At 48.9% G+C, this 27,210-nt stretch overlaps 1 protein-coding gene across 1 annotated transcript in view; it reads right to left on the bottom strand.

The window, feature by feature from the left end:
* ZCCHC7 (zinc finger CCHC-type containing 7) overlaps window positions 1-26,772 on the bottom strand; it is a 109,591-nt gene extending 82,819 nt beyond the window's left edge. The window contains exon 1 of the mRNA XM_074166693.1: window positions 26,068-26,772. Within this exon, the coding sequence (XP_074022794.1) occupies window positions 26,068-26,755 (688 nt within the window). The 5' untranslated portion in view covers window positions 26,756-26,772. The remainder of the gene's footprint in view (window positions 1-26,067) is intronic.
* Between the last annotated feature and the right edge of the window lie 438 nt (window positions 26,773-27,210).

Below are 27,210 nucleotides of genomic sequence, written 5' to 3'. Positions count from 1 at the left end.
TGTCTGGAGCTCCTGGCCCTGCCTGCACCAGCTCCATCCACAAACCACACGTGTGCACAGACATAGGGATGGGAATTTACACACTCCTTCCCCAGCTGCCAACGTTTTCCACAGCTTCGCTCAGAAGTCACAGGATCCCTCATGTATTTTTCCACCCGCCTCCTGGAGAACTGGCTCATGGACGCTGGAGGAGATTGTCCCACAAAGGCCACGGAGGATGCTCGTGTCTCCAGAGGAACCTTCAGAGCACTGGAGACCAGGGACTGGCCCCACGCAGCGCTCAGGCAGCGACCCCTCACAGCAAAGGAGCGCAGCGCTGACATCTCCCTCAGCTGTGCTGAAAAGCTGATAAAAATATGATTGTTTCTTAAGGGAGGAAAGTATTTCTTCACCGACCAGATGAAAAAATTTTCCAAATTTTGGAAAGAACTCTGCTCACATGACTAAAAGACCAGACAGTATTACATCCCCCCGAGGCAGGAATGTTTGGAAAAAACGAGAAACATTAAAATAGCGTTTCTGATATCACTGCTACCACTCCATATCAAATATATCAAGCAGTGAGAAGAAAACAAATATTATCCAGAGTGTACTACGTTCTGGATTTTATTAGTACGATTCAGCAAACGTTAAGAAGGAGTGAACGACGCTAATGCTGCCCCAGCAGCCGCTCCGGCTCGTGGTCCCGCGCTGCCTGGGACGCTTGTGCCAGCCAAAGGAACCCCACAGCGTCGCCTCCACACGGCCGGGGGTTTGATGGCTTTTGAACACCTTACAGAAACCCACAGAAAGGCTTCAGGGGAAGGTTATGTTAGAATGTACAACAGGACATCCAGAACGAACGCCCCCGAAGCCGAGCTCCTCCGCGTGTCCCCGCACCGCAGCGTGTGGCACGGGCAGGATGGCGGGGCTGGGGGGCACAAGTGGAGAAAACAGGCTTTTTCTTAAGAATTGCTGCCCCGTGAGCTCTGTCTGCTGGGAAGTGAAGTGTCTCCGAGGGCGGCAGAGCCGGCAGGGTCCTGGCACCTCCCTGGGGACACCTGCGCTGTGCCCGGCTCCACAGCAGAACCACCCCAAATCCGGGGGACACAGACACCCCTTTGGAATAAAGCACGTGTTTGAGTTTTTCCCGAACCACAGCCTTTGCGTATTTCTGCCTCATTCACCGCACACTGTTCAATTTATTAATTAAACGCCTGGGCAATTTTAACATTGGGTTTTATTGTTCAGAATACTTCAGCTTTTTTCTTTGGTGCTACTTATTTCTGTGATTTTTCCCAGCGCTTATAAGACATTCTATGGTGTTAAAGCTGTACAGCAGCTACACAAAGCTATGCACCGAGATGGGCGTGCAAAAAAAATCCCCCCTCGATACATCCAGTCTTTAAACCAGATTTCATGCTGAAAGATTGTAAGAAACTTTTTGCAAGAAATAAACCCCTGCGGGGGAGCCCTCCCAGCACTCCCCACCTCACACTCACCTCTCCTCCAGACCAGGGCTCTTTAGGAGTAACTTGCAACAAAATATTGTGATAAATTATTTTAAACTAGTGTAACATATTACTATAGATGAGCATTTAATGTTAAAACTGCATTGCTTTGATCCTTCAACTTAACACGTATATTAAAGATTATTTTTGCACATAATTTCCCTTTTAAAGGAAACTGAAGGTAGCCAGAATTATTGGCAAAGCCTTTAAATTTTATCAAGTTAAAATATCAGATGACATAAGCTCACATATTCAAGAAAACTAAAAATTCTTTTCAAATGAGAAACAAATAATTTCTGATCTTTCATATATCTGCAAGTACTGCAGTACTGCACAAACTAAATTTTGCATATAGTCTAATTTCTTTGGTATTTAGCATGTCTTAAATTCGGTTTCTTCCCAAAATCAGGAAAAAAACTTTGAAAGCAGCAGTCCAGCATTATAGTGACAGACTGATGATGAAATGAAACATAACTTTGACTAACATTAAATGGAAATGGAAGCAACTGCTAGCAAATTCTAGGATTCATTTATTTCAAATAAGAACCCTCTTCCCAGGGGTTCTTCCCCACAGCAGGTGTTTCTCGGGAAGAGGCGGCTGTGCACTGCTCTTGTGTGGGGATGGTTTTATTTCCACACAGCAAAGCGGAGCCCGGTGCTTTTCCTGAAACCAGGGCCGGGCGGGAAACGGCCCTTTGGGATGTTCGATCCCAAACGGCAAGATTCAGTACGGGGGTGAGATTTCAGCTCCCCCGTCACAGCCCGACAGCCTCTGCCTGCTGGGACCTGCAAACCCCGTTCCGCCGGGACTCCTGCCCCGCGCTCGCTCACACTGCTCCGGACACAGGCTGCACCCAGCCGTGCCCCCTCGTCCCCGCTGCCCACCAGTCCCAGTCGCTCCACAAAGAGGGGGAGCACACAGAAGGAGCAAGGGACGGTGCCTGGGCAGAGGCAGGGGCAGAGGTCTCCCTGGGCAGAGGTTTCCCTGGGCATGGACAGAGGTTTCCCTGGGCAGAGGTCTCCCTGGGCATGGACAGAGGTTTCCCTGGGCAGAGGTCTCCCTGGGCAGAGGTCTCCCTGGGCAGGGGCAGAGGTTTCCCTGGGCAGAGGTCTCCCTGGGCAGAGGTTTCCCTGGGCAGGGGCAGAGGTTTCCTGTCTGCTCTGCCCGCCACCTGGAAATGGAAGCCTGGGATAACAGGAGCACAGGGCAGGGGTTTCGGGAGAGCCCGGCACCGATGCTGGGTGCCAACAGCCAGAGTGAGCCCTGCAGACACCCGCGGCTCATCCACAATATTCACCCTTCCCTTTTCTTGCCTTTTTTTCCAATTAAAGGAAAGCTGCCGGAAACTGACTGCAATCGAGACTTTTGGCTTCTGGAATCTGTGCTTGGTGACCGTAACGCAGCCGCTAGTTATTTCCTAAGATTTTGGGTATGGTGGTGTGCAGCAGATGAGTCTTGGCCGAGGCTGAAGAACGTCACCTCCCGCAAGCGTTTCAGCAAACCCCTGCACCGCTGGGCTCCCACCCCTCGACAACCAGCACCCCCTCCTCCACAGCCCACTTCCCTCTGTGAGGAGCAGCACGGTGCCCTTCCACCTTAAATCCAACTGCTTTTACTGGGTTTAAGGAGATTTCCATGATAGCATGAAATAATAAGAACTTCACTCAATTCACTGATTTGATAGTCTCATTAAACCCTGCTGTTCCCAGAAGAAAATATTATGTTTTTTAATTGTGTGTTTATCATAGAATCATAGAATCGTCCAGGTTGCAAGAGACCCTTGGGATCATCGAGTCCAACCATCTACCCTACACTACAAAGTTCTCCCCTACACCATATCCCCCAACACCACATCTAAACGTCTCTTAAACACATCCAGGGATGGTGACTCAACCACCTCCCTGGGCAGCCTATTCCAATGCCCGACCACTCGTTCTGTGAAACATTCTTTCCTAATGTCCAGTCTAAACCTACCCTGTTGGAGCTTGAAGCCATTCCCTCTCGTTCTGTCATCAGTTACCTGTGCCAAGAGACCAGCACCGACCTCTCTACAGTGTCCTTTCAAGTAGTTGTAGAGAGTGATGAGGTCTCCCCTCAGCCCCCTCTTCCTCATACTAAACAGTCCCAGCTCCTTCAACCGCTCTTCATAGGATTTGTTTTCCAGGCCCTTCACCAACTTCGTTGCCCTCCTCTGCACTCGCTCCAGCACCTCGACATCTCTCTTGGATTGAGGTGCCCAAAACCGGACGCAATACTCCAGGTGTGGCCTCACCAGTGCTGAGTACAGGGGCACAATCGCCTCCCTACTTCTGCTGCTCACGCTGTTTCTAATACAAGCCAGGATGCCGTTGGCTTTCGTGGCCACCTGGGCACACTGCCGGCTCACATTCAGCCGCTTGTCAATTAGAACCCCCAGGTCTCTTTCTTCCAGGCAGCTTTCCAGCCACACTTCCCCAAGCCTGTAGCGCTGCTTGGGGTTATTGTGGCCCAAGCGCAGAACCCGGCACTTGCCCTTGTTGAGACTCATGCCATTGATTTTGGCCCAATGATCCAATCTATCTAGGTCTCTCTGTAGAGCTTCCCTATCCTCCTGGGAATCGACACTCCTGCTTAGCTTGGTGTCATCTGCGAACTTGCTGATGATACACCCTATGTCCTTGTCAAGATCGTGAATAAAGACATTAAACAGAAATGGTCCTAACACTGAGCCCTGAGGCACACCACTCGTGACCGGCCGCCAGCTGGATTTAAATCCATTGAGCACCACTCTTTGGGACCTTCCAGTCAGCCATTGCTTGACCCAGCGGATCGTATGCTCATCCAGGCCGTGTGAAGCCAGTTTTTCCACAAGAATTGTATGGGGGACAGTATCGAATGCTTTTCTAAAGTCCAGGTATACAATATCAACAGCCTTTTCCTCGTCCAATAATCTGGTTATCTTGTCATAGAAGGAGATCAGGTTCGTCTGGCAGGACCTGCCTTCTATAAACCCATGCTGACTAGGCCTGATCCCCTGGTTGCCCATTATGTGGGTTTTGATGGCACTCAAGATGACCTGCTCCATGACCTTCCCTGGTATCGAGGTCACTTACCTATATTGTCACGCTTCAAGCATGATAGCCAGAATTCCAGAAATAATAGCAAATATAAGAGGAAAAAAAGACATGGACTGAAGTCTCTCTCTTGCACTGGATTTTCTCTTGCAGTAATAACTGAAGCCAAGAGGAGGCTTCAAATGAACGTTACAACAAAAACCTGAGCCTAACTCTGCTCCTTGGGTCACCATCCCTCCACCATCTCAAGGGCAAGTCTGCTTTCAACATTTTTCGTAACAGACATAAGATGAGAAAGTCAAGCTGTGCCTTGAGTAAAGGGCCCGAGGTGAGCAACGCTCAGTTCACCAAGTACCCTATGTAAGCGAGCAATAAGAAACCCACACTTACTATTCACCCTAATAAAAACCATGCACTTCATAGTTTATATTCTGGAAGTTTCCCCCCAATTCCGTGAGCGGCATGTGACTGATTTCCTTCAGCCTCTGTCTGTGGAGACCTCAGTGCCCCTGGGATGTGCCCAGAGGGGGAAGATGGGGAGCCCTGTGGCTGCCGGACCACCGCAGCTCCATCGCCAGTCCTCCTACACCGGCGACGGACACTGTACGGACTCACTGCAGAGGGCACGTGAAGCACAGGAAATTAGTTGTGGTCTTTGAAATGTCTGTTGCTAAAGCTAGTTTATTACAGAAGACCTACTTACTATTAAAAGCTTTTCAAAGTTTTTTTATTGTTTTTCTAATTAAAAAAATAATAGGAGTAGTGTATGTAGCTCCATGTGCCATGTATCTTTGCCTGAATTAAGGAAGCCTTGTTATTAAATAAGCAAATTAATTTTTGTAAGTATCAGACGAGCATCGGGAGCAGCAGCCTGAGGAATAACTGAAACTCACTCAAACTGAGACCAGGAGCTTTTTCGCCACAAATCACAAATCTCACCCAACTGTAGCTGCCAGCCCTGGCCAGCTTCCAGCAAGGATGTCCCCAGGTGCCAGGCTGAAGGAGCACAGCCTGGCCGGGCAGACCATGCTCCTGCGGCACGGCCGGCGGTGACCCACCTCCCCTCCGCTCCGCTCCGGACCGAGACCCTGCACTTCAAGGAGAGTCAGTGGTTTATGGTGACTGCAGCGCCCTTCCCCAGCACGGGGGTGGCCGGCTCTGGGAGGGATGGGGAGCAGGGAAGGGCTGCTGCAGGAAGGGGCGGCAGGGCAGTGGCTGTGGGACCCTTCCCCACTGGCCCCGAGCCGGCGGTGGCCTGGGCGCGTGCCTGTGAGCCACGGGATGCAGCACCCTCCTTTGGGGCCGGGGGCCACCTGTGCCCCATCGGAGCCCCCCTGCTGGCATGGGCTCTGCTGAAATCCCGTCTCACGGCTCCCTGGCCACCAGCTCACGGCTGAAACACGGCTCTTCTGACTTGCTCCCCCTCTCCCACCAGGCTCCAAGGCGCCCATTTCCAGACTGTGCCGATGCCCTCCCAGTGCACCCCTTACACCGCACACTCCTCTCTCCTTCCCTCCGCAAAGACAGAGCTGTTGCCCAGACCCTCACCATCCTGCATCTCCACCAGCCAGACGCCTCCTCCTCTGGCCTGGAACGCACGGCCCATCATCTCCACCTTCCATGCCCAGACATCTCTCCCCGCCGTGGCCCTGCACCGCTCAGGGGTCCCTTTGTGCCACCAGCCGTGGGCTCCCCAAGAAGCCCCCGCACTCTTCTCCCTGCTCCTTTAACAGCTCACTCCTGGCAGAGAACATGTGCTGGGGAAGGAGGGGAGACACTGGGAGGATGAGCGAGGGGTGCATCAGCCATGGCAGAGGGTGAGGACCCCCTGTCCCACGGGAAGGAGGGCTGGAAGGGCTGGGTGCCACCGCAAAGCCCCCAGCACCAGGGGTTATGCCAGGGGTTTTGCTGCAACCAGGCAAAACCTACCTGTCATGACCACAGAGCAATCAGATGTTGCCCAACTTCACCCAACATCCTCACTCTGCTCCTTTCGCCACACCAGTCACCCCAGTACGCGCTTGGCTGGCTGCACTGGAGCTGGGACTCCCACGGTGCTTCTTACCAGGAAGGTGCAGAGGATGCAGGGGAGAAGGGCTGAGGTTCCACCTTAAATAAAGTGATAAAGTGATAACCTCCAGAAGACAGCTGGAAGGGAAGGCTGCAGCCCCTGGCTTCTTAAAAATTAAAAAGTGGTGGCGTGGCTGTTACCAATATCCAAGCGGTGAACCCACTGACCTCACCGTGCTAACTGCACAGCCAGGCTGCTCCTAATGGACAAACATTAGAAAACACCAAACTCCTACTTAAAATGTAGGGTTCGTAGACAGAACGCGACGTCTCAATGCATACCCAAAGTCCATCCTGTAAAAAACAAAATGAGCAAAATAACACATTCTAACTATTTCCCTCTGAGCTTACTACAAAGCTTCCCTTCTGGGTAGTGCACATCTCCCTTTCACAAGCCTTAAACGCCACCACAGCCTCGGCGGGAGTCTCCCTGCTGCTCCAGAGATGCTCACCACAAATGCACCGAGAAGTTTTGTGCTGTAAGATTTTAATTACCGAGGTAATATAATCCTTGTTTCCTTGAATTACAGTCCTGGAGCCTGAAACCCCCAGCTGCCCTGCAGGGATTTCCTGCCCTGCAGGGTCATCTCCATTTAGTAACAAGAGGTCCCAGACAAATGCTCTTCCTTTTTAAGATGTGAGAGATTACTTATTTGGATTTCTGCTTTTCCACATGTAAATGAGTGCAAGAAACTTGGTATGTTCAAGGCCCCTTGGGTTCAAAATCTGAGTCTGATAACAGGACTGAGCTGCCTTCTTCATTTACTTGACCAAACGCTGGAAGGGCTGTTGGCAGGAAACTCTCCCATTTATAATTTTACAAAGGTATGAAATGTTGATAGATAGTTGTCCTATCTAGATGGTTATACTACTTTTGCTCTTAAGCAGGATATATTAGCAACCCACATACACAATGCACCTTAAACACCAAGAAACCCCAAATTTGCTAACACTGAAGATCCCCAAGGTTCAACTTTTGAGTCGTGGTGGCTGGTATCACCCGGGGACGGGGAGGAGCCCATACGTCACCGCACGGACGTCAAGGTTGCATGGTGGGACCGATGACACAAAGCTGCAGGAGAACCTGGACTGGAAGCAATGAGACATTCCCCATCCCATCCGATCCCATCCCATAGCATCCCCCCAGGACAAGAGCCCAGCGCAGAGCGAGGGTTGCGGCTGGACACCATTTGAGTCCTGAGCTAAAGCACAGGTTGGCTCCCATTTGCCACTGAGCACCTTGCCCAAGGCAGGAATGAATCCCATGAGATGTGCTGGCACACACAGCCAGCCAACAAAGCTCGGGTTGGGCACACGAAGACGTGAGCACCCCAGCCATTTTGGGCCATTTTGGGCCATGCTGACTCGCTCACCGCTGGTGCTGAGCTTAAGCACTTCTGCTCTGTGCCGCAGTGGCCACCCCAAGCCCAGGGCTCAGGGGAGCACCATGTGGAGACACATGAGCAGCCCAGTGGCCAGTGTGGCTCTGGCATGGCCAGCAGAATTCTGCCAGGACTCATAACCCCTGCAGGGACCGAGCCACATTTCACAGGCACCCAAAACATAGAATCACAGAATCATGGAATTGTCCAGGTTGGAAGGGACCTTTCAGATCATCTAGTCCAATCACCAACCCAACACTGCCCAAACCACCACTGACCCATGTCCCTCAGCACCATGTCTGCTCGGCTTTGAAATACCTCCAGGGACGGTGACTCCACCACTGCCCTGGGCAGCCCATTCCAAGGCTTCATAACCCTTTCCGTGAAGAAATTCTTCCCAATATCCATCCTAAACCTCCCCTGGCACAACCTGAGGCCATTTCCTCCTGTCCCATCACCTGTTCCTTGGGAGAAGAGACCGACCCCCATCTTGTAGTGCGTGACCATCAGCCTTTTCTACTGGCTTGGTTACTATATCTTTTACCTAATGTGAAATGGATAAGCGCCATCGCAGACACTAGTCCTGTGCCCATATGGGTAAGAAAAGGTACCACTTGCAGAAGATCCTGCAGACGGATCTTCTCCTTCCCACCTGAGGTCACTTCTTCCTCAGCCAGCCTTGGGGCTGCCTGATTGCAGCCGCTCAGCACAGGTCTCCCTAGAGGAAAAGCCTCGCTCGTGGTGCTGGTGCAACTGTCTCTGTTCTTCCACCTCCATCCTCGTCCCCTTTCATCACCCGTTCAGGGGCACTGAGGAGGCAGAGCAGCAAAGCAAAGCCCCCTCAGCTGCCACCACCCACAGAAGACCTCTGCCTGAGCTTCTGCCCCCTGCCCCAACTCCACCCGCAGCTCCATCCCCACCTCCCATCTCCTCCTACAGAAGGTCCGTAGATAAGGTGACCACAATTCAGAATTATTTGAACGGCAGCAGCATTCTGTTAGCCGCAGGCCTCCTTAGGTCCCGTGTAGTGAAGAATTCACCAGCACTAACACTAAGATGATGTACTGGACAAGAATGCCACTCGGCAAACATCAAGAAACAAGCCCAAATCCAGCAGCAGCGTCAGCGTTAAGATATTAAATAAATTCACACAATTCAGGAGATTCCCTTTTCCGAGCCACTGAAAATAATCTATGACTGAAAAATGGCATTTAACAGTTTTCCTTTCTCCTTCTTCTGCTGTGAGAACTAACGCATACCTTAAGGCCACCGAATCCACTACACAGCTGGTTGCTCTCTAGCCCTCATTGTAGTTTTCAAAATGTATGAATAATTTAAAGTGATGACATTGACAGTATTCCAATTAAATAACAATTTGACTGTATCCTTCAAACTATCACATGCACTATCAAAAATGTTATCTGTATAATTCCATAGATAAGTTCCTCATTATTTGAAATTATGTCAAGGGATTACTCAGGGTCAGGGAAGTACAGGGCAAAAAGGCCAAGAAAAGTAATTTGAACGCTCAAAGATGGAAATGAAGAGCTTTTGGCAAGATGACTAGAGGCCATTTTCTGTACTTTGGATGATATTGTAACTCGCTGGTGGAACTTGGAAGAGGTCAATAAATTTTTAACCAGAATAAGCACAGAAAAAAGAGCACAGTAGAGAAGCTGGCAGCAATGTTTTGCCTCTTTTAGGATCAAAAATAAGTATTCCTCATTTGGGAGGGGGTGACAAGACTGGCCGTGTCCCGCTGTGCCCCCATGCCCGCACTGCTTGGTCTCTGCTTGGCCAGGCTCTCAGGCGCGGTGGACGGGGCACACCTCGCTGTGCCATAGAGCTCACCCTGTGCCTAGAGAAACATAATTAAAACAGGACAGCTGTAGGAAGTATTTGTTGGAAAGCGACATTCAGAAAGAATTTACCCAATGAGCTCTGGCAGCTGAAGAGGATCTGATACTGGGAGAGGAGCATCCCCAGAAAGACACCGTTTGGACAATGCTGAGTACAATGTGCTGGCTCAGTACAACGCTCAGTACAACGTCCTAGCTGGGCCACACAACACCTCGCCAGCGAGAAACACCTAAACTGCACAAACCTGTTACCAACACAGCCACATTTTCTACACGCGGAAGCACGCAAGTGAGACGTTAAGGACAATCACCGTTTTGACCTAGCTCAACCATGATGGATGGACTCGATGATCTGAAAGGCCTCTTCCGACCCAGGCAACGCTATGATTCTATGAGTTTGCACCTCTGGCCACACACGACAAAATGTACCCCGAATTCCCTTTCCACCAGCCTGGGCTTTTCCTGGGGAAGATGATGACGAGTGATGGAAGCGGTAAGAACCCAACCGACAAACTGGTTAAAACACTGCTTACCAACAGCGTTTGGTAACAACGCTGCTTACCAACAGAGACCAACAACAACTTCTATTGTTCTCCCTCCCCTTGGATTGATGATTTATCTTCAAACACAGGGATAAAACACTGTAGTGTCAAAATGAAGAAAACAGTTACCCTGATACCACGTTAACACTAAAACATCTTTCCAAAGGTAAATCTTGTTACTGCACTAAAAAGACTGACAAATTAAATTTCTCCAATATAGCATAAGACATACTGGAAGTTCAGTCATTTTTCAGCTTCCAAAATAACTTTTGCCAAAATCTATGTGAATTATTGATTAACTTACTCCTTGTTACCAAAAAATAAACCTGAAAGTGAGAGTCTTCTGTTAAAGACAGAAGTCATCATTACTGTGTTTTTTATAACTTGCAGTCAAACAAAGATTTCTTGTTTCCTTCCAACTTATTTGTAGTTTTTAAAAGATCACAGTATATTTTAAGGAATATCTCCCTTAAAAAAAAAAAAAAAGAAAAAAAAAAGAGAAAGAAAAGTTAAACCAAACAAGAAATATAGCAAACGTTACTTTAAAAGTCAAGCCTTGGTAGTTGCCGTGTATTACCATACATTGTGATTTCTGTAAAGCTTGTACAAGGTGACTACCTCGCACCCTGTCACAGGTTGCTTTGAAGGAGTCACTTTCGACAGACAAGTGTTAAAGGTGAAAAAATCCCAAACGGGGCTATTCCAGCTGTGAATCACCCCCAACGGCAGCCTTATTCCCACACGTATTATACACACACATCCTACAACATTTCCTACGTAAGCTCATCTCATCTTTCTGCATCAGAAAATGAGAACGAAATAAAACTGGAAGTCATATTTCTCCATTTTTGGTGGTTTAAGAAGATTATTTAAATGCCAGGAGCTTATTATTTTGCAAATTCATTTCACCTGGTTTCCCGGCACATTTCAGCCATTGATATTTGGGTCCAGGACAGAACGCAGCTGAACTTACCACTCCAATATTTTATTAGCTAGTTGTATAGTTTATTAGCTAATTATTTTATTAGCACCACTGCTACTATTTTATTAGTAGTCTCCGGCATCAGCAACTTGGCACAACTGTGGGTTTTGCAGGTTTTTGTAATTGTTATTAGATATTCTGTGCTTAGATTTCAGAAATTACTAATGTGTATCTCTCTACAGATACTCCATCCAAAATGTCTCATTTAGCACTTGTGTAATTAGAGATACCATCCATGCATAAATGTCTTTGCTGTAAATAAAAATACAGGGATGAGTTTTGTTAAGTGAAATTTGTGTGTGCAGAGTTGCAATCCACACAGGCAGCATAACTGTTTCTGGAAAGATAACTCTTTCTGGTTGATTTTGAAGCTCTATGTTTATACTATATTTTGTATAAATATTACAGAAATTGCTCTATTAACTATGTGTTTAGGAAAAAAACAAAGGTGCTCAGAAAACTCGATGCTAAAATGTAAATGAGCAAGTACCAGGTCTTTCTGTTGGGCTATAAAACGAGCCGTTCCCCCCTTTTTTTCTGATGTCTCCTTCAGACCACTCCCCTCGCAGTGCTACGAGGGGACAACAACCTTAACTTCTGAATTAAGAGCATATTCTGAGGTCACTGATGGTTTCCTACTTATTGCCTCCTGAGGACCCTGAGACCTCCTTCCCCCCGTGGTGTGCGGTGCCCGGAACATGAGACATTCCGCACCAATCACTGACGGCAGAGCAGAATTAGTGATGTTAATTACTGCGGTAACACACAAAATACCACTGAAAACGCTGTACTATGCAGCCGTACCTGTTCCTCTACTTATAAAGTAGACCAGAAATTAGAGGACTAACTGTATTTTTAACACAAAAAAAAAACCCCTGTATTCCACTGCTTAGAGCAAAAAGCTGAAAAACCATTGTTTTTTAATCAAGAAGCAAATGTGGAGTTAGGATGCCAGTACTATGGAGCCGAATATGGAGGTGCAGCACTGTCACCTGTACACTAATTTGATTAACCAAGTCATTAGACAACTATTTTCAACCCTCAGCATTGTTAATATTTACGCTTAGATCACTTGTCCTAATTTTTGCTCACTGAACCCCACTGACATTGGCCAGTAATTAAAACTTGGAATTTTTAAGCGTGGGGACAGGTGAAGAGAGCCTGATACTGATTCCTTGATGTTGTTTTGATTTTTCTTCCTTTCTCCCTCGGCCTTTTTTTCTTTTCCTTGACAAGAACTGTCTGAACAGATTCTGATTTTTTATTTACTACATAGAGAATTGTGTCCTATATGGCATTTCATTTTACTAATAAACTTCAAAATTACAATAATAAGGTTAAATTTTGGAAAGCAAACTGAAAAGAACTTGCTGACTGTCTAAATTTCGCATTCAGACTGGAAGAGCATTTTTTATTCTTTCCTTCGTCCTTGAATTATTTGACATTAAGAGTAATTTTCGTGTTTTCCTCATTGATGATAAGTATACCATTTTAAAATAAAACAAAACTAACTAGACACAGGGAAGCAGCTGCTCATTTTGTCTAGAACAGGACCTCGGTTATTTCCCAGCCTGATTTATGCCTGAAACTTCTGAGGAGCCCCGTGGTCAGGAGGAGGTGGCAGACGGAGGCGCAGATGAGGGAGACGGCAACACAAACGCTGCCACAGCTAACACCAGAAATCAGGGGTCCTCTCCGGCTTCTCCTCTTTATTTCAGGTGGTGCACACAAAATTAATGCCAACACAACCACCCACCCCTGACGGGATGCTGACCGCTCTCCTTCGGACATTTACATTCTCAGAGAAACCACAGAAACAGAGGGCTTACACCACACTTACACGTTGCTCTTGCAGCTGTGCCATTTCCCAACTATCGACAAGGATTTTTTGGTGTTATTTTTCATTTATGTATGTTTTATGAGTCCTTTCTATAAGATACAAACTGGAACGGCAACCTCTGAGCAGACTGAGAAATGGTCTCAGTTTTGCTGATGAAAAAAATCAGGCATTTGCCAAATCAAAAAGAAAGGAAAGATTAGGTGAAGTTATCCTTAATGACCAGTAGATCCACAACACTATAAAGTAACACTACAAAAACTGTCATTTAGGAAGAATTCAGTTCCCAAAGAGCCTGCTTCCTCCTTCAAAGTCCTACAGATTTTTAGCTTCACAAAGCAACTCAAGATTAGTTGAGCTTTGAAATAATAATAAAAAAAAAAATAAAAAAAGAAGGGGGGGTGACTGAAGCTGCATTCTCTGTAATGATGAATATGGGTGACCAAACAAACGACCTGACCAGGCTTTAACTAACTCAATACATCAGATACAAGTAACTTGCAGGCTTAAAACCAGCTGGCAGTGTGAGCACCGCTCTCCCGGCGGTAAAGGAATCCACTCTAATTCCAAGGGCAGGCCTGGAATAGAGTGATAGCCCCTCTACCATCGTGAAGAGTCTCTGGTCCAAGCGGTACTGGTGGGTGCCAGCCGTGTCCCACCCTGTGACAAGGGGGTCCACAGGGAGCTCCCAGCCTTTCTCCACCGACGCTTGTTTCCCTTTCCGGTGCTCGGACCACATGGCCTGAAAAAGCAGCTACAGCAGCTTTTTCTTCCATTTTGATGCAGCATTTTGCTGCCTCACCAAGCACCTGGAACGTCCTAATTACTGGAGTCCACTGGAGAATGATTTTCGAATGGGTACTTCCATACAGGGGGAAGTATTCCTCAGCTTTTGTCCTTTCCAGAGTGCACGTGTGAGCCATAAAAAAAATTGCTTACATCATTGACATACGTCATAGAGGTGTCATTTGTATTTAAAAATGTACTGCACCTTGAATACGCAGGCTAAGAGATATAACCAACCTGTAAACGTCTCACCTAAGACCTCAGGGATTAAATAATGCTTGCCAAAAAAAAAAAAATAGGATTTTTGCAATGTTATTGTTTTCTGAAGTACCATCTCTACCATCATTTTCAACAATTGGTAGTTGTTACGGTAAATCACAAGCCCTTGGGTTCAGAACTGCCCGTTAGCCACCGCGCTTCTGCCCCACAGGCAGCACAGGAGACCGAAGCCCCACGGGCCCCACAAAAGTGCTCAAATGGTGAAAAAATACGGCAAGGAGAGAAAAAAAATCATCATGAACCTCTCCGACGAGAGGCTAATTGGCGCTGAGCACACACCGGCTCACCTGCAATCCCGTGGCTAATCGCGCCGGGGCCCCCCTCTCCCGCTCCCCCGGCACGGACCACTGGCCCGACGGGCCGCTCGCCGGCCGCGCCGAGGCCCAGGCCGCCTCCCGCTCGCCTCGGGCTCCCCCGTCAGCGGCGAGACCCGCGGGCAGGGCCGGGGGCGAGGGGCCGGCGGGGAACGGGGCTGCGGGGGGACAGGGAGAGGGGCGGGCGGGGGTGGAGACAGGGAAAGGGATAAGGGAAGGGACAGGGATGGGGGACAGAGCCGCGGGCACGGAAGGGGCAGCGACGGCAGCAGGGAACGGGGATGCGGGGGGACAGGGAGAGGGAGAGGCGGGGGCGGGGGCAAGGACGGGGACAGGGACAGGCAGGGACAGGGGAAGGGGGACAGGGGCAGTCGGGGTTCGCGCGGGGTCCCCCCGCTCCGTCCGCCGGAGGGTCCCCGGTAGCGCCCGGCGGAGCAGGGACAGAGCGGGGGGGTCGCGGCTCGTCCTCCCCCTGCGCCGGGGGGTTCGCACCCCGCTGAGAAACACCCCGGGGAGCACTGACAGCGTGAGGGTGAGACACAGCACCCCCTCCCCACAGCACCCCTCCCCACAGCACCCCCTCCTCACAGCTCCCCTCCCCACAGCTCCCCTCCTCACAGCACCCCCTCCCCACAGCTCCCCCTCCCCACTGCACCCCCTCCCCACAGATCCCCTCCCCACAGCACCCCCTCCCCACAGCTCCCCCTCCCCACTGCACCCCCTCCCCACAGCTCCCCTCCTCACAGCTCCCCTCCCCACAGCACCCCCTCCCCACAGCTCCCCTCCTCACAGCTCCCCCTCCTCACAGCTCCCCCTCCTCACAGCACCCCCTCCCCACAGCAGGGTGAGCGGAGCGGCGTCACCCCACAGGCACACGGCTACTGCTCCGAGAGGAAACAACCTCAACATACCCAAGGGAATGCCTGGATTTTAAGAATTCGTTTTTGACAAAAGGGTGTGGCACGAGAACATTTTAAATAGTTATTTTTTTCTACCTAGAAATCTAAAAGTTTCCAAAAGATTTTTTAAAAAGAAGAGTGCATCAAAAATCAAGTAAGGTAAGAACGTACAAACTAAATCACTACCACCTTAAAAACAAAGGTCAGCATGGGTGTATTTCAGAAAAACAGAGGGAATAAACTGCCTTCACCACCAGCTCAACCAAACCCCACAGAACAACCCGAGTAAAATATATATGTATATACTACACATGCCAACTGAATTGTCCCTCTGCTCTGACTGCTGGCACTGATTTATTAAAGGAATCCTCTTCTTCGCTATTTTAAATTTTACGCAAAGCCAAATTATCACTGATGATCTGATGAGGAGACCCCCCCCTCGTGCACGCCCACTCGGCTGCAGCTCTAGAGGCATGAGAAGTTGAGTGAAACGCTGGGGGAGCGTGTCCCCGGGAGCCCCGGGGAAGGGGTCTGGGCTGGGTTGGGCTGAGGCCCCTCACCCCGACCTCGGCCCCCGCAGACAGGGAGGGGGGCTGGAGAGGCCGCTGCCCCCCGGAAGACTGCTCTGGAAGGCGGGAGAAATCCCTCTTCAAAGTTGGCAACTTTCCTCGCTGGGGTTTCCTTTGTGGAGCCGCGTCCCGGCTCTCCCCCGCCGACACCGCGCAGGTGGAAAAGCGGAACCCTCGCACACACCTCCATGAGCACACACTCACGTACACACGTGTGCACACGCTTACACGTGTGTGTACGCACGCTCCTACAGCCACTCGCAGCCAGCCCCCGGGCGCTGCCAGAGCCCCCCACGGCTTGGGGGTGATGGTGGGGGAAATCCCTGCGGATAAAAGTTTTAAAAGTACACCGCGGTGACCGAGCGGGTGTCTTACCTTGCGCTGGGACGCACGCACACCCTGACGCCACCACCGCCACCGCCCGGGCTGTGCGGCACCCCCGCCACGGAGAAAATGCCGCCGTTTCGCCGTGCACAGAGAGTTTTACAAAAAGAGACCGAAAACAGCATCTGGCAGCCTCCCCCCGCCCCCGCCCCTCACCCTCTGTGGCGGGGGGTCAAAGGGGTTGGTGGAGGAAGATTTATCAAGTGCTGAGGGTGCCCGGACGGGACCCTCTTCTGGCGCCTCAGGACTGCGAGGACGGACGAGCCCCAACAGTCACAGCACAACAGCAAAGCGACGGTAAATCCACCCGCTTTGGGCAAAGAACCGCGTTGTGGCTGTCACCAAACCCTGCTGCATCCACCAGGCCTTCTGGGCGCCTGCGAGTGTGTTCCCCTCACCTGCACCACAAAGGTAGGGAAATGGGAGGAAAACAGCCACCACGTATTGGACCCCACGCTGTGCGAGGAGAGCACAGCAACTCATGGAACTGGCACCCAAAACACAGGGTGGCGGCCGGTCCTGTGCATGTGGCTCATGGCCCTGCGGCTCGGGGTCGTCAGCCACACACCACCATACATCGCCCACCACCAGAAGTCCAGCTGAGCTTTTACCTTCTTGTTTTCTCACTCCTAGTGAAGTCACTATCTCCCAAGGCACACCCAAGGTACCTGGTGGTGTTGCACACAACATAAAACCAGAGACATTCATTAGGAAGGGTACTAGAGGAAAAACAAACACAACCACCACCATGGGAAGTGCGGAGAGGTTGAGCCTGGCAGACGGGAAACCTGTGAGCCAGAAACCCTCAGCACAGGCAATGGGTGACGGGCTGCTCGTACAGCCTCCTGCATGGTCCTTGGTGTCACCCTCACCTCTCCCACCTCCCGACGGTGATGGGCTCCCGAGGAGAGCGAGCCCCCCAGGAGAGCCCAGGTGCCATGACCATCAGGCAACTGGACAGGTTCTGGTGACCCAAACCTCCCTCATCCAGAGCTTCTCTGGAGGTTTGTAGAGTTATTTTGATTTACACGTGGAGGCTGGGGACTGTCTCAGCGCCAAGGGGGAAACAACCCGGCCAGGGCTGGGAGCAGGGCAAGGTATGAGCCCACACCGGCCTCTTGCTGGCCAACGGCACAGTTCTCACCAGCAAAACCCACTGGAGGAGCAGGTTATGGGTGAAAAACATGAAAATCACAAAAGGCATGCAATATTTATCAGTAAGAACACTGGAAATATCAGATATATACATTAATGCAGTATAAAGACAACCAAGCTAATCATCCCAGGACCCGGCAGGTTGTGTTACAGACACTGTGTGTTTGTACCTGCACAGGCACAGACACTGCAATATTAAGGATCTACGCTGAATCTCCTCCAGGCGGAAAGAGGAAAGAGCCACCAAATCCCAGCTGTTAGGAGATTAATGGTCGCTGAGACGGTATCACAGCCCAATTTCCCTGCTCTTCATTAAGGAACCGGCAGATGACCTAATGTGCGGCGGCTCAGCCCACCTGCAGCTCAGACCTCGGTGGCCAATCCCCCCGGACCCGGGGGAAAACGGAGTTCTCTGCAGAGAAAAGGCCCCGTTTTCTCTAGAAACATGCCAATTATAGCCTCAGGGCTCACAAAGCGAACTATCAGCCATCCTTCTGCCTTCCTCTGAATGGGGATTGTGCCCACAGCTTCGGAGCACAAAACCACTTCCACTGGGTGCTACGATAAACAGGAAAACACATAATAAAGCATTAACAAGAACCCATTTTATTCCTCCTGTCAGTCCCCCTCTAGACTTTTGTTCTGTTTTAAAATCATTAATATAAACTCGGTTTTTTTCCTGTGCTTATGCCACACAGATACCTGCATGATTTACGTCCCTTTGTAGCCCTGCTCAAACTTTACTTTTCCCCTTTTTAAACCACTAAGTCCTTTGTCTTCAGTATATTCTCTGTTGCATTTTTTAATTACTTAAAAATCTTGGACTTCTCCTTCAGAAGGATTGAATCAGTTTCCCATCAGGGTTCAAAAATTCAATTGCAATATGAGAGTTTTTCTCCACCTGTAAGAAACCCAGAGAAACAGGGACAAGGAAGAAAGATCAAACTGATGACAGAAGTGGAAAAAAAATTCCCCTTATAACAATCAACAGAGCAGAAAAAAAAAAAAAAAAAAAGGAAAAAAGAGAAAAAAAGAGAAAAAGTCACCCAGAATATATGACCATGTAAGCATGGGCACTCTTGCAGAAAACCTAGTCAGCAATCCAAAGCCATGGGAAATTTAAATTAGAGCTAAGGTCCACAATAGCGGGGAAATCTGTACAGATAAAAGGGCCCGCTCAGGTTGCAGGTACACTTAGCCCAGATCTCTTCAGATTTGCAAAGGAACTTTATTAGTTTTATTAATTTTTTTTTTTTCTTAAATAATCAAGAGATTCGAGTGTATCCACATTACACGGTAAAGAAGATTAAGTTTTTTTTTTTTCTTTAATCAAAATATCCATATGCATGTGCTGTACCTTCCGAGCGGTGGGTGGATTCCCACGGCTGGTTGCCGCCGCGGGAGCCTTCTGCCGCAGTGGCTCCCGCACACAGCTCCCACCCCGGCCGGGTGCCGCCAGGGCTCCAGCCAACACCAGCCAGAGGAAAAAAACCCCAACCGCAGGAAAAGCCCGAGCGCTCAGCGGGGCGCAGTTCTGAGGAAAGAAAGCTGAAAAAAGGGTCCCAGCAGCGCCTCGGCAAACACAGAGCAGTGGCGGGGGGTGACCTGGCCCCATGCATCCGCGGCGGGACCCGGCACTGCTTCCCTGGGACCCGCACATGCACCGCAACGGCGGGAAACGCAGCACCCGCCAGCAGCCATCAATAATTAACACGTCTTAACCGCTGAACTGGTCTGCACCAAGAAATCTGTTTTACTTTTGAAAGCAACTTTGGCCGAAATTGAATTGAGCGATTCCACAACTCAGGCACCCAAAAAGCAGAGGGAAGGGTGGCTCCTCAAAGAGTTTTTCTGTGGCCTGACAAAAAGAAAAATTTCCTGTAGAACTGAAAAATCTGTACCTGAACCTGTAGGAATGAGAAATACTGTAGAATTTTTGTAGAAAAAGTCGGTTGGTGCTACAAATATCAGTGCTCTAGAACAAAAACATACCATACCCTGCTAAGGTCGTGCTTCAAACCATCGGTCAAGAAAAAGGGTAAAATAAAGAAGAAAGGCACAACTCACTATACTTTTTTTGTCATTTTAGAAATAAGCTTACACCTTTTCACCATTTAAAAATACACCAAGGGATTTGAATAACAGCACAGACAGAAAAAAATGCAGATGTGGTCAGATTTTTGAGTAGTTTCTGTAGTACCACGCAGAGTTAAGAGAAAATTAAGTCATACATCTAGAAGAAGCCATTTACAAACTGATAGTTAACAAAGCGTGTTTCCTTTTTGAGCATGGCTGAGAGAGATAAAACAATAAGCTAAATTTATCAGAGACTGCTATTTCTATTTTGACCCCAAAAGCTGTAGTTACTGCTGCTGAAGCTGCTGAATAGAAAACTCCTTCCTACATCAATTTTTAGGGAAGAGGCAAAAATAAAATGCTTTCGAATTTATCTTTTTTCATTTTAGGCATTTTTTTTTTTTTATGGTTTCATTCACTAAATGTTTACATCCCCCCCCCTTTGTTTTTTTTTCATTTTACAGATGTATTTTTATTATGGTTCCTTTGACTAAATGAGAGGCTTGATTACCGAGGATGAAAATCAGTGCAAGACCTCTAAACCTGGAAAACGAGATGGAAATGGATGCCAAAAGGGAAAGCTGAAAAAACTGCTTTGGAAATACTAACTTGCACTTCGTTTTATGTTCACTGTTTCTTTTCGTATGGGGCAGTTTTGCAGGAGCAGAAGTGCACAGAAAACCCTAAGCCTCGAGTGAATTTATTTGCCCCTTGGACACCGGCTTCCTTTCATAACTACTTTCAACACAGAAGATTAAAAATGCTCTTATTTTACCAAATTCCAGAAGTCAATCTGTTGGGAAACACAAAAATTACTTCATCTATTCGGACAGCCAGAAGGTCAAACAGATTTTAAAATCCCTCGCAGCTCCCCACAAGCCTCATTTCGCACTTTCTGCCCCGAGTCTCCCGCTCTTCCTTCGGCCGAGGTTACCCCCAGCCCCAAAGTGACACCCCGTACGGCGTCTGCACAGTCAGGGAAGAAGATGCTTAAATAAAAGCAGGGTGTCCCCCTTGGCAGCAAGCCCCTCTGCGCACCGGGGCTGGAGCCAGCACCAGCAGAAGGTGGCTGGGGGCTGCTGCTGGGGAGGGGAGGACCCCGGGACCCCCAGCAGCATCCACGCTGAGCACCACGCGTGGGAATGGCCCCAGCTACCACCTGCCCTGTCACTGTCCGCAGGTATCACCAAAACGTGGCCAGAGCTGCCCAGGAGGTGGCCCCGGTGCTCCTGGGGAGGTGCCACCACGAAGAGCACCTGGAGGTGACGCTGCGTGCTCGGGCAGAGCCGTACCCGGGGCCGGCCCTTCTGAGAGCAACTCCCTGTGCCAGAAGTGGAACCTCTAGCGATGCTCTCGTAAAAGCCTCACTGCCCTGTGAATCAGAAAAAAAAGCAAAGCCGAGTAGGAAACGGCCGTTCCCTCTCTGGGAAGGCAGCGGAGTACGTATGTGCTGCCGTGTGGAAGCTCTGGATTAAAGAGCAGCCTCACGCACCGCACTCCACCAACCTGGCAAGCCCGGAGAGAGATCGCATCAGCCCGCCGTCCCCAAGGAAGGGGCTGGGTGGGCAAAGGATGAAAGAGGGAGAAGACAATTTGTTTTTTGTACCCCTTAGTGGCCGGACGTCATTGCTGCAGCTTTGGAAGCTGTCTTTCCAAAAGCCGTGAGGGAAAAAAAATGCAGAGATTAGGATTGCTGCGATACATGGGAGAGGAAATATGTTAAAAGGAAGCTTTTAATGAAGGAATGGATGAAAGGTTTCCAGCTACAGGAGATTAACTTTCTTATCATATATACTCCTATTGCAAAGAGGAGGAAAGGGGTGGGAGGAAAGGGGTCTCCTGCAAAGACCTGGAAACTCTCCGACACTGAAAATGAATTCGGTACATTTAGTACAGTTTGTAATGATTCTTTTTGAATGCTTTCTTCTGGACTCGATAAACGTTTATAAAATCAGGTAAATAATACCAAACACCTGGGTCTGCTGAATTATCAAATTTTTAAATGCCACGTGAAGCAGGTAGGGCCCTTTTTGCAAAGCAACCAGCAGCAGCAGCATGCACGTTTCCCAATGCCGTGCCGGGAAACCCACAGGCGAGCAGGTGGGGGCAAGTAACGCACACGGGCTGGTGGCCGCTGCCTTTCAGCTTGACGGAGGGTAATTCACGTGCTGCTCCGCTTCCCAGCGATGCACAGCCTCACCACAGAGAAACAGCCGGAGCGAGGAGGGAGAGAGCGGCTGCAGGCACGGCAAGTGCTTCCCCTGAACCCTCTGTGTGGAGCAAGGAGCCAGCGCCCCCCTGTATCCCAAATAACGAAAGGCCAACCAGCCAAGAAACCAGCCGGCGCACAACCAAAAGCTGGATTTTACAGAAATATGGGGATAAATGGGGTTTTGCTTAACGTGATACTAGACAAGCAAAAATAAAAAGTGAAAGGCATCTAGAGGCGTTTGGAGAGAGGGCAGGAAGGGAGGAAAGCTTCCCGCTGTGCACTGAGGGCCACCCTAGCCTTCAGGGTGTCAGCTGGAGGCAGGAGGGTAGAGGTGAACCTTGTTTTACCACCAGGAACCAGAGCTCGTTTCCCAGGGCAAGGGGACATCTCTTTCTGCCGGGGCAGAGGGTGGTGGCTGAGGCTAGAAGGCCACATGGCGGGGAAGACTCTGCACTGGAGGCACCAAGAAAGTGTTACTTGTTTATAGAGAATATTAAAAATAATAAGGCTGTTAGACAAGAGTGGGGTGGGCAAGTAAGACGTAGAGGGGCTAACAGAATAAGGAGATACACATCATTCCTTTCCTTGAGGAGCTGCTGCTGACTCCAGTGGAACCTCAGCATCTCAGGGACTCATCAAATAACTGACACAACAGGCTACCCAGAGAATTGTTCCCGTTTCAGTTTCCTTTTCAGCGTGAAACAACCTGGACACTAGACATACCATGACACTGTCACAGGAGGTCTGTCCCATCGATGCCGCCACAGGCGGTTTCGGGGCAGAAAGGACAGGGCAAGGCTTCACCCCTCACTACACCCTGGTCCATTCTTACTGATACTACAAGCCCTAAAATAGTAATTTACATACTGTGTAGTCACCTAAATACTTGGTCTCGTTCTTCAGAAACCCTGAAAACAGAACTGTGCATGTCTCAAAAGAATTTAAATGAATTAGCAGAGAAAATCTTTGAGACAATAATTTGCCAACACACATCTTTTTTAAATGCATTTCTTCCTTTGGATTTAAAACTTTTACGTTTACGTTTCAGCAAAGGAGACCTTTATAGAACTGGAGTTCTATACGCCGCGTAAGCTCAGTAAACAAATTATGGTTACTTTACATTAGGAAGACTTATGGATTTTGTTCCCTAAAACTATTTTGAAGCTGGTTTGGCTTTTCACGACACACACACATACGCACACCACCAATTTATTTTAAGCCTGTGTCTGTGCATCCCCATCATCGTACATGCTACAAACAGAGCAGCTGAACCAAACTTTTGCATTCCAGAGCTACCTGGGTACTATTCCCTGGAATCTGGGATGAGATGCAGGGTTTGAGGGCAGCCCAGCACTGTGGTGCCCCCGGAGCCTGGCAGGGCACAGCTCCCACTCTGCCTGTGGCCACAGCAGAGCCAAACGGGTCACCATTACATTTATCATTCTGCTTTTCATCGGAAGAAAAGCGCAAAGGTGAAGGCTTCCTGCAAAGTCCAACACAGGCAGGAAGGTGGCAGATAAACTGCAGAGGGACATGGGGCTACCCGCGCCCCCGAGCACCCGCGCCCAGAGGCCGGGCTGATGGACATTCCACATGTCTCACGAGGCAGAACCACCACTGCTGGTGGCAAGCAGCAAAAAGGGGCTTCGAGGAGGTTCTGATGGAGCTTTGAGAACGAAAATCACAGTAGGAGAAGAACAGTGACTGTCTGTGACTTCCCATTCGGGCATCGCAAAAAACGCTTACGTCGCCCACATTAAATGAAACCAGCTTAGCTCTGAAGAGCATGGCAAGTTTATGCAGCACAGGAAAATTCTGCTCCCATTACCTCTGAATGTGGATGGCTTACTGTCAACATCTATGAATATATCTGTATGAATAACAAACCATACTACAGATGTCACAGAAACATACTGTAAGTGAGCAAAACCGTATCCTGATATTAATCTCCCAAATCCATTTTTAAAAGCCTCTCGGTCAGCGCTGGCACCTCCACTAGAACAGCACAAACAGTGAAGGATGAATATTCATTTTCATGTTACACCTAGTAAGCATAATCACTCTGATAAATTAATTACAGAATGTTCCCCAAAATGTGTGTATGTAATTTTGAAATACGCTTAAGTCTCAAGCACTTTATAAACATTTTTCTATCGTCTGTTTTTTTGGGGGTAATCTTTAGCACTACATCAGCAATTTTGGTACATAAATCCAAGGGGGATACACAGAGTAAACTGAACAAGAGAAACCTAACTCCGGGTCATTTGCCCGCCCAGCAGTTGTGAGGGAAACAGACGGTACCCAGACAACATATTAACTGTGCGAGGCACAAACTGCATCACTGTTACGGCCATCACCACCCAGCACCAAGCACGAGCTTCCCAGCTGGCACAGTAATTTAAGAAAAAGACAAGCTAATTAGCTCTAGTTTCAAATAAAAGGACAGGATATGAAAATATAAAAAAAGAAAGAAATTTAGCAACTTTCAAGTTAATTCTTAGAAACTGCATTTTAAAAGACTTACAGGGAGAAAAAATTAAATAAATTCCAAATATGATGTGTCTGTCTGGGGTTCTGGGATGGCAGCTGAATGCCCTGCCACTCTCCTGGCACCGTGCTGGGAACAGGGAAAGCATTTATTAAGTCTCGGAGGCCTGGGCGAGCACAAGGTCCGAGACGGAGTGCGCGCCGCAGCCTGGTGAGCGAGGGACGGCGGAGAGCTCAGCAAAACACACACAGGAACAACTCTGAGCAAAAGCTATTGAACATTTACGGGCAAGAAACAGGTGTTTTACCAGAAAAGAAGGCAAAGACAATTTCTGGGCTTTCCCCTCTGGCAGCCGCAGCGTGTGAACAGCAGCCCTGTGTGCGCAGCCGCCCTGAGGAAAGACTGCATGGGCAAGGGCTGCAGAGCATCCCGTTCCCTGCACCCAGAACTGCCTCATTCACATCTGCACCATGGAAAATGATGGCAAACTTGTATTTTTAAATGAAGAAAATGATTTTTTTTTTTTTTAAATGAAGATTTTTTAAAGTCTGTCAAAGGTCCCTGCGCTGCAGCTGCTGGGGCCCGGCCACCGCAGCAGCCTCCTCCCACGCTGGCAGGGGATGCTGTTTCTGGAAATCATCTTGGTGTCGGGAAACCAGCGGGCAATAAACGAGTGTGGCTGCGCGTCTAAGACAGCTTTTAGTTGCTGGAGACAAGGTATGTATTCCACAGTATGGAAAATGACATGTATTCTTGTATTCCATGACAAGTATTCCCTAGTATGATTATTACAAACACATACCTAAAATCTGTCACACTGACCATCACATTTAGTAACCTTCTGCATGGTAATGTGGAAGAATATTGTGCAAAATACCAAAATGTTAGACATTAGTCTTAGCGGCTGGGAATCTCTCTGGATTACGCAGCACAGGATCCATACCAGAAGTTACAGTAAGTCTTAGACCAACAGCCTGAACCGGCAGGCTCCTGGAGGAGTGGTTCTGGAAGGAGACCCAGCCCAGGTGGTCTCCCCTCCCATGACAGCTCGTCCCTTTCCCCAGCTGTAACTTCTCTGCCCCAGCGTCCAGCAAAGCCCTAAGGAGTGCTGGTGCCTGCTCGGCTGAGAGATGACCAGGCAGACGGGGCAGGGGGCAGAAATCTCAGCACAGGGAAAGAGGAACGACACCACTCCCCGGGTCACGAGCGCTCATCACCTTCCCACCCGCAGCACTTTTCTGAAAACTTTTTATTGTTATGCAGCTCCTACCTCTGATTTTCTTTATGCCTTTAGTCCTCAAACTGTTGTTTTCTGCTTTGTTTACAATTAGAAACTGTTGTATTTGCTTCCTACTTCACCCTCCTTCACCCTGCCACTTCTTATATGCTTTTAGGAAAACAAAATATATGGGAAAGTTGTAAAGTTCACAACATGAATCACTCTGACATCACTTCTGAATTTCTACCAGCAAAAATGCCGTCTTTCCATATATGACACTACTGAAGTAATGGTATTAAAATGCTATAAATAAACGGCTATTTCCTTCACCATAGTTTTGCACCCATCATTACACACTCCAATTTGCTTTCTGTTTATCTTCCTTTTCAAACACTGGCATCAGAATCATTGCAGACAAATCCTCCCACATACAGAGAATAATCAAGCAAGCAATTAAAAGAAGTACTAACCTTCACTGACAGGAGTCGCACAGCCTTCGAGGTTCAACATTATGTCTTCATCTGTGTCATCTGCTCCAGCTCCCAGAAGCATCCAACTCTCCACGTTCTCACTGTCAGAGATGAAGCTCTCCTCCTCCGAGCTATCATCTATGATGAACACGTCCTGGAGGGCGTGAGCTCCAGCAGAACTACCTGGGTCAGACTTCCCACCCGTGCTCCTCCTTCCCCTGGAAAGGTCCGCGCCTGGCCCAGCAGGAAACGGGGTGTTGCAGGTGGCAGCTTCGGTGTGGTTTGGTGTGGAAGATCCGGAAGGGACATGTATTCTACCTTGAGATGAAGAGCTTGTTGACTTCTTTGCTTTGCTTTTGTAAACACTGTCTTCATCTGGCGTATCAGACAAGACGATGACCTCAGGATCATGTGAGAGCTGAGCACCACGATCGATGAATTCAGTGATTTTCTTGTCGTCAGGCTGTTCCTCAGTTAGAACTGAACTGTGACCCGTGACTCCTGCAACATGAGCTTCTTCATCCATTTCCAGCGTGCTGATTTCTCCAAGATTTTGGGAATAGTGGATCTGGCTATAGAGATGAAATTCCACCTCGCTATCAACACTCTGCTCACTGGATGACTCCTCGTGATAAAGTTCATCTTCATACATGTCGGTATCCTCGGCGTCTTCATATCCAACAAACATTCTGGAAAGCAGATAGGCTGTATCTACAAAAAACCAAAAGGTGATATCAGAATGGTGAGGAACGTATGCCAAAACCCATCTTCCAGATGATACCTTCGGTCTTTCTGGAATTGCTAAGGTTAGTCATGGAGCTCTGCGTACGGAAGATAAAACTTAACAGTTGCAGGAACTGATGACTTAACAGCTACAGGAACTGATGCTCAAATCCATGACAGCTTAAGGGTGCATCTGGTTTAATCTCAACTACTACTTTAACCTCATCTACTTTAGCTTCTGAAAGTTGCAATTAATGGAGCTGTGGAGCCTCCACAGCTCCTCTCCACCCTGGGTCCAAAACCAGGGCACCTGCATGGATCGGGAGGCAAACGAGAGTCCGAATCCAAGTTGTGATCGTTCCGCCACCTCGTATTAACTCTGGGTACTTTGCAACTTGTTTTACTAAGCAACATCTTTTA

Source organism: Numenius arquata, chromosome Z (genome assembly GCF_964106895.1).
Source record: "Numenius arquata chromosome Z, bNumArq3.hap1.1, whole genome shotgun sequence".
NCBI classification, from domain to species: Eukaryota; Metazoa; Chordata; class Aves; order Charadriiformes; family Scolopacidae; genus Numenius; species Numenius arquata.
Note: the sequence above shows the minus strand (reverse complement) of the source record. Positions and strands in the feature narration are given on the sequence as shown.